Source organism: Littorina saxatilis, linkage group LG14 (assembly GCF_037325665.1).
Source record: "Littorina saxatilis isolate snail1 linkage group LG14, US_GU_Lsax_2.0, whole genome shotgun sequence".
NCBI lineage: Eukaryota > Metazoa > Mollusca > Gastropoda > Littorinimorpha > Littorinidae > Littorina > Littorina saxatilis.
Window position 1 is genome coordinate 18,381,230 of NC_090258.1, and position 15,836 is coordinate 18,397,065.

Genomic DNA, 15,836 nt, shown 5'->3' on the forward strand with positions numbered 1-15,836 from the left:
GAAACGAAGCCACTTTCTGTCCACTTGATGCATAAGGATATGAAAGTAGGCGTCCGTCAAATCCACCGAAGTCACCCAATCTCCCCGGCGTAGGGCCTCCCTGACCGAAGCTGGTGTTTCCATACGAAACTTGATCTTCCGAAGAAACTTGTTCAAGAACGAAAGATCGAGAACAGGCCTCCAGCGGCCCGACGCCTTGGGCACTACAAACAGGCGTCCGTAAAACCCCGGCGAGGAGTGATCCACAATCTCTTCTATAGCCTCCTTGGCCAAGAGACCTGATCTCTATCTCTATGGCCACTCTGGCCTCTTGGCTGGCCGGAAAACGAAAGGGAGGAGGAACCCTGGTCAAGGGAGCCTTTTCCCCCTCCCACAACAGCCGGAATCCCGATCGCACCACCCGTAAAATCCATTGGCTGTGCACTAACGCCTGCCACATGGAAATAGCCCTGGTGGGGCCCCCCGCCACCACAAGAGTGGGGGGAACAGGGGTGGTGTGATCGGGAGAGCCTCATTGGGGGGAGGGCTTTCGAGCCCCACCCCTCCCCTTCCCGAACGAAGGTTTCTTAGGATAAGGAGCACCCTTAGCTGGTGCGGCCTTATCTCCCTGTTCCTTGGGACGAGAGGAGCTGTGCTGCTTCTTGTTCCAGAAAGGCTTCGAAGAAGACTGAGATTTCTTTGGGATTTTAAACGAAATCCCAACGAGATGTCTGTCTTTAGCCTCCTGAACTTCCCGCTGCCTTGCATCCAGGGCTACTCTACCCAGGAGAGAGCCCTCAACAAAAGGCGAGGAACGCAGCGAGTCCACAGTGGACTGCTGGGAAAAGCCTGCTTGAGAAAGCAGCAAATCACGCCGTGAAAAGACAGCATGAGCATACAGCCTAGCTGAAATGCTCATTCTCTCAGAATTCACCATCCCCAAAGCAGCAAGCAGTATGGAGATGTCACTGGCTGAGGCGTCTTCCCTGAGTCTAAAAGGCTCCAAAGAGCCAGCAACAGCTCGAGTAAGAGCTCGGAGCAAAGACTCTGCCATAGAAGCCAATTCAAGATCAAGACGCCCTATCTCCTCCAGAGAAGAGAGAGAAGCGTCCGAGAACGAGACCCCTTCCTTAGCAGAAGGTTGCTTTGGCAACAAGGCAAGCAACTCCGGCGGAATTGGCAAAGTTGCCCTCGGCAAAGCAAAAGTCTGAACAAAGTTCCTTGACTTCACATTCCAGTCCAGCTTTTTCTGCACTAACGGAGAAAAAGCAGTGGCCTGCGCGTTTGACGCTAGCCATGGATCGGCTGAAGCAGGCGCTGTATCATGAGCATGCAACAAAGGGAAAGGAGTTGGCGACAGACCGCTGCCCTGAGGGGCCGGTCGAGCCAAAAGTTGCGACATGTGATAAGCCACGGCAGGAGATTCCACAAAACGAAACGATTGTGAACTCTCCTGCGAAGGCCGAAAATCATTCGCAGCGGATGGTGGAAAAGAGACATCCTGTCCTGAATCCACCACCCCCTCCGGAAAGTAACGAGCTGCCACACAAGCCGCTCTTCTCATGGCTTGCCTAAACCCAAAAGGCAAGACTACACACTCCTCATCTTCCACAGAAGAATCCGAATCCCCAGCCTGTACAGTATCACTGTACACAGGAGGGGAGACAGGAGCAACAAAAGCGTGACCCGATCCCGCTTGCCACCCACCATCCCCCCCCTGCCCCACAGGGGTAGAAGGGTAGACAGTAGGCACAGAGGCCCGCCAAGAAGGCGGGGGGGAGGGGGCCACCCAACAAAGCCGCGCCAGGCCCATTGTCGGTAGACCGCTGACCGGGCGCTTGGCCCCAACCGTCAAAACCAGTCTGGCCAGTTTGAGCTACCCCGCCCGCTGCATGCGGTGGGAGTTGGCTCGTAGCTGCAGCAAGCGAACCCTGCGAGGGGTACGACTGAGTGAGAGGCGAGACCGTGAAAGGCCGCCCCCACCCGTCAACCTGCTGTAGTCCCGTTGCCCCACCACCCCACCACCCCTGCTGGGGAGAGGGGCGGCTGCTAGCAGTGGACAATAGCGGCACTGACTGAGACGTCAGTCCAACAGCGGACACCCGATCATGCCCGGCGGGCGAGAAAGGGTGAGCCGCTACACCAGCCCCCACCCAGTCCCGCCCAGTGGGTGGGAAAGAGTGAGAAGCCGACACAGCTCCCTGCCCCCAGTGGGACAAGGTGGGACCAGGCCCAGGCTGTGACTTACCATACCCCCTCTCTCCCTCTCCCACAAGGGGAGAGAGCTGACTTCCCACTGCAGTGTTGCTAAAAGCAAGCTGAGTGGGAAGAGAAAGAGAGGAAGCAGACCCCCTCTCCTTACGGAGAGAGTGTTCGAGCGCAACCGCAGCACTACCAGAGGCAGAGAGGGAAGGCCCGAACTGGTCAGGTGCACCAAGCAAGTGCGCAGAAGAAATGGCCGCCCGGCCACCCCCCCCATCCGCAGGAGTCGCCGGAGTCGACGACGACGTCGACCCCAGCCGAGCCAGGGAGGAAGGATCCCCTACCGCCGGAGGCAGAGGAGGGACCCCAGAGCGAGACGCAAACTGTTGAGAAATAAAATCAAACAATTCGGACTTTAACGAGCCCAGGGCTGAAGGCCCCGGCTCCTCACCCCCATCAGGGGACGAGAGCTGTGAACGAACGGAACCCGTCCTCGGAGGGATAGGAACATCAAACGAAGTGCTATTTGACGGATCTTCTACCCGCATAATAGGCAAATCAACGCTCTTGGCTTTACCCTTAGCTTTAGCTTTCTTAACTGGGCTAAGAGCCTTGTCGCCTTCCAGTCTCGCACTCAGTTTAGCTTTGTTGTCGGCCATTTTAAGACCGGCGAAAAACAGTCACCCAGAACAAAATTATCTGCGTGCGTGTTCAAAACAAAGCTATCAACATTTACATTCCAAACGTAAAAAGGAAAGATCTCACCCAAAAGGTAGACGGACAGGTAGACCCCCAAGAACCGGCTAGTCTCACGGACGAGCAGGCATGTGAAGGCCAAAAGTGAGAGCGAAATTCGGACACGTCCACCGTGTGTAGTCGAAAGTCGAGAATGATCATTACGGATGCTGGCGCTCACGTGGTGCGCAGGGTGTTATGGGTAACCGAGCAAGGTCAGGCCATAGCAACGGCTATGGCGTCGCTTTTAGCTTGGTTACCACCCTACTAAGGGCAGGTAATTTGAGAGGTTTTTCGACATCTAGCATGTGGGACTAAAGTCAATGCATTCATAAGAATTGGAGTAAGAATATGTGATTAAATTGGGCCAGATACGCGGTACAGTCTCTGCGAAAATCACGTTTGATCATTTTGTTTAGATCATACTTCGTATATAAAAGTTAAAACATTTAGCGAAATAGAATTTTTAAACTGCAAAACGATAAATAAGAATGTGTAACATAAATCGCACCGGGCCCGGAAGCTCAGTTGGTAGACTATGAAAAAGCGTTTGATAAAGTTTGCCGTGCATTTTTATGGGAGAAATTAGTTAGTTCTGATGTTAATGGGAAGTTTTTAACAAGAAGGGCAAAGCCCATACGACTCACATGCTTGAGCTTGACCTTTACTAAACCTAGCAATGACATCATACACTAAGAACTGCTTTACACATTTTTCCTACCAAAATACATGTGACCTTGACCCAAGGTCAATGTCATCCAAGGTCATGCAACACAAAGCTGTTAATTCAAGACATAGGAAGTACAATGGTGCTTATTGGCTCTTTCTACCATGAGATATGGTCACTTTTAGTGGTTCACTACCTTATTTTGGTCACATTTCATAAGGGTCAAAGTGACCTTGACCTTGATCATATGTGACCAAATGTGTCTCATGATGAAAGCATAACATGTGCCCCACATAATTTTTAAGTTTGAAACAGTTATCTTCCATAGTTCAGGGTCAAGGTCACTTCAAAATATGTATACAATCCAACTTTGAAGAGCTCCTGTGACCTTGACCTTGAAGCAAGGTAAACCAAACTGGTATCAAAAGATGGGGCTTACTTTGCCCTATATATCATATATAGGTGAGGTATTCAATCTCAAAAACTTCAGAGAAAATGGGAAAAATGGGAAAAATAGCTGTTTTTTAGACAACATTTATGGTCCCTGCGACCTTGACCTTGAAGCAAGGTCAAGATGCTATGTATGTTTTTTGGGGCCTTGTCATCATACACCATCTTGCCAAATTTGGTACCGATAGACTGAATAGTGTCCAAGAAATATCCAACGTTAAAGTTTTCCGGACGGACGGACGACTCGGGTGAGTTTGTTTGTTTATTTGTTGCTTAACGTCCAGCCGACTACGCAGAGCCATATCAGGACGAGGAAGGGGGGGATGAAGGGGGCCACTTGTCAAGCGATTCCTGTTTACAAATGCACTAACCCATTACTTGTGTCCCAGCAGGCTTTAGTAAAACTAAATTAATACCTACTGGAAGATTACCAGTTTCCAGTATGTTAAAATAGGCTTAACCTATCTACTGCTGGACTTACATCAGAACACTAACAGATTAAACTATACATGAATCGCGAGACAAGCGGCAAGAGAAGAGATTTTTGGAAAAAATACAGGTGAATGAGCAAGAAGGCAGAAAAAAGAAAAGAATTCATGAAGAAAAAGAGAGCATGACAGGAAAGAGGAACCAAAAATCTACCTAACAGCAAACTAGAAAGCTCCTGCGGTTCCAAAAACAGGAGGGGCTTTTAATTTCATAACCGCAGTGCCCCACTGCGGGAACTCGGGTGAGTACATAGACTCACTTTTGCTTCGCATGTGAGTCAAAAACTGTAAGAAATTTGTACGAAAATGCCAAGTCTTGCGTTAAAGTTAATGATGAGTGTTCTGGATATTTTCCCAGTTTGTGTGGAGCAAGACAAGGGGAAAACATGTCACCGCTGTTTTTTGCTCTATTTTTAAATGATCTAAAGCCTTTTCTGTTGGAAAACAGTAATGGTTTACAAGGCCTAAAAAAAAAATAGGTGTGGTTACGGTAACCCGACCTACCCTATTTTTGGGGGCCGACCCTATAACTTTTTATTACATTTGTCAAAAAAATACACACAAAAACAAGTAAACGAGTGCAGAAAACGCAATGAAAGCGAAAGCGCCCGAGTCGCACACTTATTTCCCTGTCAAGTAGGTTTAATTTGTACACATTAGAAAAAAAGTTTAAAAAAAAAAAGTGATTGCCTACCTTCCTACCCTATTTTTTTGGGCTATGTTACCGTAACCACACCTATTATTTTTTTTGGCCCAATCTATGTCAAGAGAGGCTATTGTGGTTGGAATGGATGATACTGATGTAAATGCTTTGTTTCAAATGTTTTTATTACTGTATGCGGATGATACTGTGATCTGCTCAGAGTCTGAAAAAAACCTGCAAGAATGTTTAAACAAAATGCACGAATACTGTTTAAAATGGCGTCTAAGTATAAACAAAACGAAAGTTATAGTTTTTTCCAGAGGTAAAATTAGAAATAAACCATTGTTTACGTATAATGGCAATTTAATCGAAGTAGTGTTTGATGTAATGTACTTGGGCCTTAAGATTAATTATAATAATAAATTTTCAGTCGCACAGAAGAATCTATATGATCGTGCCTCAAGAGCAATGTTTGTTCTTTTGCGTACTTGTAGACAATTGTCACTGCCTGTGGACATACAAGTTGACCTGTTCGATAAAATGATTGCTCCAATTTTACTATACGGATGTGAAGTATGGGGTTTTGGTTCCTGTGAACTTGCTACTAAACTTCAATTGCGTTTTTATAAAATTGTTTTCAAACTAAAAAAATCAACTCCAAATGCTATGATATTTGGTGAACTTGGAAGATATCCACTAGATGTTAATATGAAATGTAGAATGCTTTGCTATTGGTATAAACTGATTAGTCCTATTCATAAAAATAAATTTTCAAGTATTGTGTATTGCTTTACTTATAAATTGTATACTGTTCAAAAAAAGAAACGCATAGTTGCTGCTTGCCAAATTTGTTTTATTTTTCAAAAAAATTAACAGAAAATCCAATATTTAGATTATTTGTTTGAAATTTGGTATGGACACAGTTGAATGCACACACAGTTCATTTGCATCTTCAAATCAATCAGTCAATCAATACGATTGGGTGCCGAGGCTGTCAAGTCAGTAGGGGGTGTGACTGCCTTGAGCAGCAACAACTGCCCGGCACCTTCTGGGCATGGACTGGATCAGATGCCGGATATCTTGCTGTGGGATGGTGTCCCACTCCTCCTGAAGTGCCTGCAATAGATCGCGGTGATTTGCCGGCGCTTCTTCTCGCCTGCGCACACGTCTGTCCAATTCATCCCAGAGGTGTTCTATCGGGTTCATGTCTGGCGACATGGATGGCCAGGGAAGCACCTGGACATGGTGGTCGGTGAGGAACTGGGTGGTGAGTCGTGCTGTGTGCGGGCGAGCGTTGTCCTGCTGGAATATGGCATCCTGGTCAGCCAGAAGAGGAAGGGCGTGTGGGCGCAGAATTTCCTCCACGTATCGCTGGGCAGTTATGCGCCCTTGGACGTGCACCAGGGTGCTCCTTCCAGCGGTATTGATCGCCCCCCACACCATGACGCCTCCACCACCATGAACGGGTGCCTCATCCACACAGTTGGGCGCGTAACGTTCGTTTACTCTCCGGTAGACCCTCCTCCGACCATCATGTCGCTGGAGCAGGAAGTAGGACTCGTCGCTGAACCACACGTGTCTCCAGTGATTCCGGACGGTCCAGCGAAGGTGCTGGTTGCCCCACTGCACTCGGTTCTGGCGATGGCGGCGGGTGAGGACAGCTCCTCTGTGAGGTCTGCGAGCTCTCAAACCAGCTTCATGCAGGCGGTTCCGCACGGTCTGGTCCGATAATCGGTGTGTGGCCCGGGGAGAGCCTGGACAGATGAGGCCGACAGGAAACGATTCCGCAGGTGGCGGAGCTGTATGAAGCGGTCGTGAGCAGCAGTTGTCGCCCTTGGTCTTCCCGCTCGTGGCAAGTCAGCAACGGAGCCAGTGGCTTGAAACCTGACCCACAGTCTACTGATGGTGCTCTGGGACACGTGGAAGTGCCTGGCGATTGCACTTTGACTTTGGCCTGCTTGTAAACGACCCAATGCAATTTGGCGGTCTTCTCTGCTCAATCGGGCCATCTTTCGTCGCTGAATTGTCGTCTGATTTCTTTGTGGCGAACAATCCGCTTTTATGGGTTTTGGAAGACATGGTGAGAGCTCAATATTCCCCGAGTTTCACGAGATTACACTGAAGCATGACGAGTGGTCATGCCAAATGAGCAATTTTGACATTGTAGCCACTGATAACGCATGCGTCACGTGCAGAGCTCACTTGTGGCAATGGACGAAAGGTCGACGACCAGATAAACATTTTCTGCAGTTTGGTGGATATCCTTGTAGCCATATAACTAAATTAACCAAATATTACAAGCTATGCGTTTCTTTTTTTGAACAGTATATATCAACAAGATGATTGAATCTAATTATTTATGTTTTATTGAAAAAACCTTAAATGAAATTGGTCTCTCTGGCCTTTGGACTTTTCAAGAAAATGTTCCATACTCAAGCGCACGGTTTAAAAAGAAAGTATAAAGAAGCTTGTATGACCAGTATGTCCATAAATGGTTTACAGAAATTGGAACAAAAAATATGTTTTGGAATTATCGAATGTTTTAAGATATTTTTGCATGTGAAGACTATGTCACACACCTGCCATATCAGCAATATGTTTCCATGATGAAATTTAGAACATTAAACAACAATTTGCCTGTACAGAAAGAACGTTATCTTAACATCCTGAGGTCAGAAAGAACTTGCACCAAATGTGTATCACAAGACATAGCCTCATAGGTGATGAATTCCATTATTTATTTGTCTGTGATTTTTTCAAAGAAGAAAGAGCTGAGTTGTTACCACCTTACTATTGGAAAAAACCTAATGCACTTAAATTTAAAAAGTTGTTTGCTACTAACAAAAAGAAATTGCTAAAGAATATTGTGGACTTTATTAATAGAATTTGTAAAAGTTTTCCATAAGTTTTTTTTTATTTTTTCTTTATTTTTTTATTTAGTATATTATAAGATGTTTGATGGGTTGTTGACAGACCAGCTTTTTTGTCGTCCGAGGGGGAGCATATTGTCTTTTGTTTCATATTTATTGACCAAGGCCGAAGGCCGCGGTCAATAAATATGAAAAAAAGTCGATATATGCCCCCCGAGGACCGACAAAAAAAAGCTGGTCTGACAACAAACCACCAAACATCTAAACATCGTTTTTGCCATCATTTTGGTAGTGAGAAAATAAGATCACAATCAACACAGGGAGCCATGCTTTGAAACACGGGTTCCGTGTTGATAACCACACAAGTTCCGTGCGGATAACCACTGGCAATCAAAGCTGGCGTGTGAAAGCAACTTTCTGTATTTTTTAGTTCATAAAATGTTGGGATGAATATGTCAGGTTTGAGTATGCACAGTTCTGTTTGTTCATCTCGGTATTCCACTCCCTCGGCTTTCAGTTGTGAGTATTAAGCTTAGTAATCGAATGTGGAAGCTACGTTGGATCAAAGGTCACAGAAGATTTGCATCGTGCAGCGAAGGAAAGAATCGCGATCTTGTTTCCGACTCAGTACCTCTTTGTTTTTCATTAGACCTGACAATCTGCTTGCTCGGCTTTGTGAGACGTTTGCATATCTTGTTGCTATTTTCTTTGCTTTTATCATTATTTCTTATTTTGTGCTTCGTTTATCGATACAACGTCTTGTGCACGGGTCAAAATGTGTGTGTCAGGGGTCAATTAGTTTGACTTGAACTTGACGTTCGTGTTTCTCACAAAGATACACGCACTCCATGACTTTGTAAGAAGACATAACACATCGGTAGGTTTCATTTGTTTGTGATGAATTTATTGAAGTAGTTTTGTTTTTTTGTTTACTTTTGCCAGTTTGCCAGTTGGTTTTGGGAACTTTGCAAAGCAGTGTCTGTTTAGGTCTGGGGAAACGCCAATTCGTTGATGACACAACCATTTGTCGAGGATAGCGTAGGCACCCGGTCTGCTCCCCGCCTAAAAAAGGCCAGTGCCGTTCCGTCTTCGAGGGACTGCGTGGGTTTCATTTCGGAGTTTTCCTTCTCCTAGACGAGTTTCCTTCCATGGATGATGAGCCTCCTCTACCCTCGTTTTGAATTCAGAGTGGTCTTCTCTTAGGATAGCTGCCTGCCAGGGTTGACGAGCCTATCCTGCCCGGCTATTTGACCCATAGCTGGAGGTTGGTTCGTGGGCACCTGGGCATTTCCACACACCGGTGGGCCCGCATGCCGCACGTCTAGGGGCCAACCTCCTCCGAGTCCTTGTAGTCTAGCCTGGGGCCTTGCGGTACCCAGTTTACGCCTGTCGCCGCGATGGAGGCACTACATAGGGCTTGTTGTGGAGAGGTTATTGTACTGGCAGGAGAGACTGACGCATTCTGCTCTCTTTTCGCATTGTCCTAAAAAGGACAGACGGTGCTAGCCAGCGGTGAGGGCTGAAAGCGAGAAGTGACAAGCACAAGACACTTCGCCAACACACTAGACACGTCACACAACCGTTTGGCAGGCGGGAAACGCCAATGAAAAGAGCCGAAGAATCCTCGAGCGTTTCTATTGGGTTTGCTTTTGATTATCCATGTAATAGGGCTTCCTGCAACTATGGTAACCGGGGATTTATTCCCCGGGGAACATGAGATTTATTTCCCAGGTGCTTGTGAATGAAAACTCGTGAAAATGATGACAATAGCATAATCATGATTGTATTGATTGTTCAAAATGCCCCCATGGGTTATGGACTAATAAAACTTGAACTTGGTAGAGCACTGGACTTGTGATCCTAGGGACGGATCAACTTTCTGTGCAAACTCAGAGACGGTATCCATGTTCCACCCCCGTGTCACCACTGTGGCACGTAAAAGACCTCAGTCATTCTGCCAAAGTGCAGGTGGCTGATTACACCTAAACACGCGCACACCTTGGTAGCGTAACTCTGTTGCTGATTGCTTTCCACTGGGAGGAAACGACCTGAATTTCCCAGCGATGGGACAATAAAGTTATGAAAATGAAACAAAACTGTAATGGACCATACTGCTATAAGAGGGCTAGCCAGTTTTGCGACAGAGCACTTAACTGTAAGTTTGAAAGCCTTTTTGGAAGCCTCAGACAAGCAACAAGCACCTCACACTAGCCAGCTCTACAGTGAAGTTTGGCGCCCATTCCTGTCACACCATGATGTTTGAACTTGAAGATCAGATTTTTTTTGTCCATCCAAGAACACCTGATTTTATGATAAGACAGACCTGTTTACCCCCAAAATGTCTTGGAGTAGCAGAGATAACCAAACATAGTAGCAGGGGTATGAAAAGTAGTAGCAAGGTCATCGGCAAACTGTACTATGACCGTATTCAATCTTTCAGAACAACAGAACAGAAAAGAACAGCATTCAAGGTTTTTCAAGTGCAGACAGTCACTGTGAATTTGTCTTCTTCAGACTCTGATAGTATGCACTTCTGAGCTTCTTGGGCTGAGAACCAGTGAGGGCACCAACAGCATCGACAGGCGTTTTCTTAGACCCTTTCACCGCAAGAAGGCTGTCCAGAGTGTCATCAGCCATGCTGGCTCTCTGTTCAGTTTTGTTCTTCCGCACAGCGTTATGGCGGGCGGCTTTAACCTTGAACCCCTTGAACCAGTCCAACTGCGAGCGAGACGCGAAAGAGGGTCAAAGAGCTGTGTTTAGGAGAGCCGATCTTTCAGTGCGACAGCCGACTGCGCGAGAGTGTATAACGCAGTAACTTAGGCGGGCGTTATGGCGGGCAGGCTTTAACCATGAACCAGTCAAACTGCGGGCGAGGAAAAGTTTGGATCGGCGCTGGGGTCGGCGTGCAAGTAATTGCGGAGCAGAAAATGAACGGAAAGCGTAGTTTATTTTTATGGTCGTAGCAGTGTAGTGCCAAATTCGGAGTTTGCTACGCCAAAATCGTAGGGTAAACAGGTTTGATAAGAACTTGACATGTATTCAGACATGTTTACCCCTAAAACTTGACAAGAGTAATGGTCAAGTCCAAAAAACAGTAATCTGATCACCGAAATAGTAACCCAGTGGTTACAAACGCCAACATTACCCTAATTTGAAGCACATTTGAAAATAGTAGTCTGGGCTTAAATGGAGTATATTTTTTCCCAAAATCCTAAAAAATAATAAATTACTCCAAAATAGTAAGGGTAAACAGGTCTGTGTATTACTTTTATGCAACTTACACACACAAATTCGAATGAAGAACTCACAGGATGACGTTATGCCTACCTCATGTGTATAGGTTCTGACAGGCATGCCAAAAGCGCGGGCCAGGCCGAAATCAGCAAGCTTGATGTTGCCCTTGGAGTCGATCAGTAGGTTCTGCGGCTTGAGGTCACGGTGCAACACTCGATGGATGTGGCAGTAGGAAATCCCGCAGAACAGCTGGTACATGTAGCTCTGAAACAAGGTTCAGTACATGGAACACAACAGCCTCATGTTCACATTCCTCTGTCAAGTATTGTGTCAGTCCTAAGATGTCTCTTTAGCTGGCACACAGTAACTGACTTTTAGTGTTAGGCCAAAAAAATAAATAGGTGTGGTTAAGGTAACATAGCCACAAAAAAATAGGGTAGGAAGGTAGGCAATCACTTTTTTTTTAAACTTTTTTTTTTAATGTGTACAAATTAAACCTACTTGATAGGGAAATAAGTGGGCGACTCGAGCGCTTTCTGCACTGGTTTTTTTTTGGTTTTTTTGTTTTGACAAATGTAATAAAAAGTTATAGGGTCGGCCCCTAAAAATAGGGTAGGTCGGGTTACCGTAACCACACCTATTTTTTTTTTAGGCCTTATAGTAATACAGTCGAACCCCTTTTAAGGCTTCCTCCTGTCTCACATGTTCTGTTAAAAGCCTCTGTAAATCTACTCCCTCCCTTTTAGGACTTTTGTTTGTTTGCTTAACGCCCAGCTGACCACGAAGGGCCATATCAGGGCGGAGCTGCTTTGACATATATATATAACGTGCGCCACACACAAGACAGAAGTCGCAGCACAGGCTTCATGTCTCACCCAGTCACATTATTCTGACACTGGACCAACCAGTCCTAGCACTAACCCCATAATGCCGGACGCCAGGCGGAGCAGCCACTAGATAGCCAATTTTAAAGTCTTAGGTATGACTCGGCCGGGGTTCAAACCCACGACCTCCCGATCACGGGGCGAACGCCTTACCACTAGGCCAACTGTGCCGGTCTTTTAGGACTTGATTTTCTTAGATTTTGGAAGGTCACAAAAGGGCAGTTCCATTGTACATGACTTTTTGTTGCAGCGTATCTTCTGAGACTGAAGGGAGGGATTACTTCAGAAGGTGTAGCCACTCAGATCGTGCCTACCTGTTTATTCACTCTAGCTTTTATTCCATCACATTCTCAAAGTAAAGAGTAAAGTGCTGTGCCAACTGTTGGTATGCACCGGACCAGCAAAATGTCTGCCAGGCTAGTGACTTTCTTGAAGTTACTCGCCCGGTGGGCAAGTTACAATTTTGAGATTTGGTCATCCCTGTGGTCCTACCTTGATGAGATCTGATGGTATGCCTTCAGGTGGAGCGTTGTCCATGTATTTCTTCAGGTCTCTGTCCAGGTACTCAAACACCAGGTACAGCTTCTTCTCATAGTGGATGACGTCCAGTAGCCTGTGGAGTTAATCATTGCAAAGAGTTCAGAAAATATGATTTCAGTTTGAAACATCCGTTAATGTACAGTGGAACCTCCTTTTTATGATTGCCCCCCCCCCACCTTTATCCCCTTATTTAACTCATTGTCTCCCAGGTACCCGTACCCACTCATATGGCTCTATCTGACCTAGCTGGTACAGATATATCCGTACACACAGTCACTTCCTGTAACGTCGATCTAACGCCTGCATTCCAGCGTGTTGCTACACAGTCCCTGCACTTCTGAGTGACCTGCTGCAGCACAGCTGGTCTCGGCTAAAAAAAAACTTGGTCAACATAGGTGGGGTAGAAAGTGTTAAGAACCTTCCTTTTTCTGTTCACAATCTTTGTAAATTATCTACCCCCGTTTTAAGACTCGAACGGTTTGGGCAGTCTGAAAAGAGGGGTACCGCGTACTGTACTACTACTACATTTTAATCTTTTTTCTTTTTGTGGGAATCAGTACAGCATAGTTGTTAACAATAAGTTTATTTTGTCAAACACCTACTCCGTGACCAAACAGAGAGTTCAGAATACATTCACTCACTGACACTGACAGTGACATAGGACTTTTGTACATCAATCCAGGTAAAGATCACACCCACATCACAATTCACAACAGAAAAAAATGAAATCAGTAGAAAGGAACACACAGAAACATTCAAAAAAGGATATCGCTCTCATGGTGTGTGCCCATCCAGATACAATGTAGATGACATTAATAAAAACAATTCACACACAGGTCAAGCAAGGAAAGAGACAAGCAACCGATTTCACAGTCACAGACTCACACCACACACACAAAAATGCGCAAAGGAACTTACTTCACAACATTATCATGGTCAAGTTCCTTCAAGAGAGAAATCTCTCTGATAGCTGTGCTTGGGACTCCTTCCGACTCTCTGCAAAAGCCATTGCATTTCATAAACTTACATCAACCCATATTATACAATTTGTTTAAAGTTCATGCTCCAACTTCAAGCAGTTTTTAGAAGCAATTTAAGTTCCCTGATATATATTATAGCAATGTATTTTTAGGAGTAGGACCTGATTTGGTTATCACAATCTGCAACTCCTAGAAACATGCAGTTACCTTCTGAGGGGTCCGACTAAACTACGCGCCAGCACGCGCTACCTTGAACCATAGCACTTATATACTTTATTTTTATATTTCTAGTTAGTTCATCGTCCATTCTCACATAATACAAAATTTCAAACTTCAATGATGAAAATTACGGAAGTTATGACGAGTTTTAGGAGAGAGTATGCACTACTCTCAAGTCCGACGATTTCCGCCATTGACTAAACAACGCGCTACCACTTTGAAGTGGACGCTACCTTGATCCATAGCACTTACATACTTTATTTTTATATTTCTTGTTAGATCATCGTCCATCCAGAAATATAAAAATAAAGTATGTAAGTGCTATGGATCAAGGTAGCGTCCACTCCAAAGTGGTAGCGCGCTGTTCAGTCAATGGCGGATATCATCGGACTTGAGAGTAGTGCATAAGCTCTCCTTAAACTCGTCATAACTTTCGTCGTAATTTTCATCATTGAAGTTTGAAATTTTGTATTATGTGAGAATGGACGATGAACTAACTAGAAATATAACAAGAAGAGCAAACGCTCGATCGAGTCACTTTCGCAGTTCTGAATATTATATGAGGCATCAGATGGACAGGAAGAAATTGCTATTCACAACACAATGAGTCACGTTCACATAAAATTTGAGCCCGGTCACTTTTATAGTTTCCGAGAAAAGCCCAACGTTAAGTTGTGTGTTGCCGAACAGAAAAGGCTAGTTATCTCCCTTGTTTTTCTGATAACGTTCGTAAAAGGCTACAGATGTAAATACTTTGATGTAAAGAATAATCCTACAAAGTTTCAATCACATCCGATGAACTTTGTCAAAGATATAAAATGTCTAATTTTTCCTTTGACGCTGACCTGTGACCTTGAAAAAGGTCAAAGGTCAACGAAACCATCGTTAAAGTGTAGAGGTCATTGGAGGTCACGACTAAACAAAATATGAGCCCGATCGCTTTGATAGTTTCCGAGAAAAGTCCAACGTTAAGGGCCGTCCGGCCGGCCAGACGGCCGGCCGGACAGACTAACACTGACCGATTACATAGAGTCACTTTTTCTCAAGTGACTCAAAAATAAAGTATATAAGTGCTATGGTTCAAGGTAGCGCGTGCTGGCGCGTAGTTTAGTCGGGCCGCTTCTGAGACATCTGAGCTGGTGGGGATGTTTTAAAGGTAGGCCTAGGCAACTGTCACGTTTATCACTTCACTGATGTTATTCATTTCATAATTCTCAAAAAAAGGTTAATGTTTCACTTTCAAGCGATGCTTGTTAATGTTAATGTTATGCTTACTGTACACCCATTGAGAATGATTGACTGACAATGACATGACGCAGTGTGTGTGTGTGACGATGCAACCGCCCGTGATCAAAGGCATAATGTATTTGTATCTGCCACGATACGATAGTAAACCAACATTTGCACTTAGTGACTTACGCATCAAGTCGGATTTTCTTCAAAGCGACGAAGGCATTTCCTTCTAAAGTTTCCGTATTCGGGCGAGTGAGATCACGAGCCTTGTAAACCACTCCGTAGGTCCCTTCTCCGATCTTTTCGATCTTCTGGAAGTTCTCCATCCTCGTGTGATGGAAGTTTCTTCAAATTTCAGCCCGTACTGATGCGTGCACACTGTCATAGGACCGCAAACCTTCTGATAGTCTCTTTTGTGTCTGCTACAATTCCGCGTGGAAGCTTCCCGCGAGTCTCTTTGTTGTGATTGGCTGTTCGAACAAGGGACGCTACTCGTGTTTGTTTACGTCAATGCGGTGCACTTTCACTTTCGCCGAAGAGTCATGATGCTACAGCCTTGTCACACGGTCTGTACGTTTTGTGCATCTGAAACGTGCCGCTGTAACACGAGAAAATTACTCCCACGAGATTTTTCCTCCGGAGTAAACATTTCGTACGAAAAAGTTACTCCCTTTACGAAAAAAGCACTCCCCCATTGCACGAGAAAATTACT

At 45.3% G+C, this 15,836-nt stretch overlaps 1 protein-coding gene across 1 annotated transcript in view; it reads right to left on the bottom strand.

The window, feature by feature from the left end:
• LOC138947276 (cyclin-dependent kinase 2-like) overlaps positions 1 to 15,567 on the bottom strand; it is a 30,670-nt gene extending 15,103 nt beyond the window's left edge. The window contains exons 1-4 of the mRNA XM_070318719.1: positions 15,311 to 15,567; positions 13,611 to 13,688; positions 12,645 to 12,765; positions 11,362 to 11,532 (exon numbers count right to left, since the gene is read on the bottom strand). Coding sequence (XP_070174820.1) covers positions 11,362 to 11,532; positions 12,645 to 12,765; positions 13,611 to 13,688; positions 15,311 to 15,450 — 510 coding nt within the window. The 5' untranslated portion in view covers positions 15,451 to 15,567. The remainder of the gene's footprint in view (positions 1 to 11,361; positions 11,533 to 12,644; positions 12,766 to 13,610; positions 13,689 to 15,310) is intronic.
• Between the last annotated feature and the right edge of the window lie 269 nt (positions 15,568 to 15,836).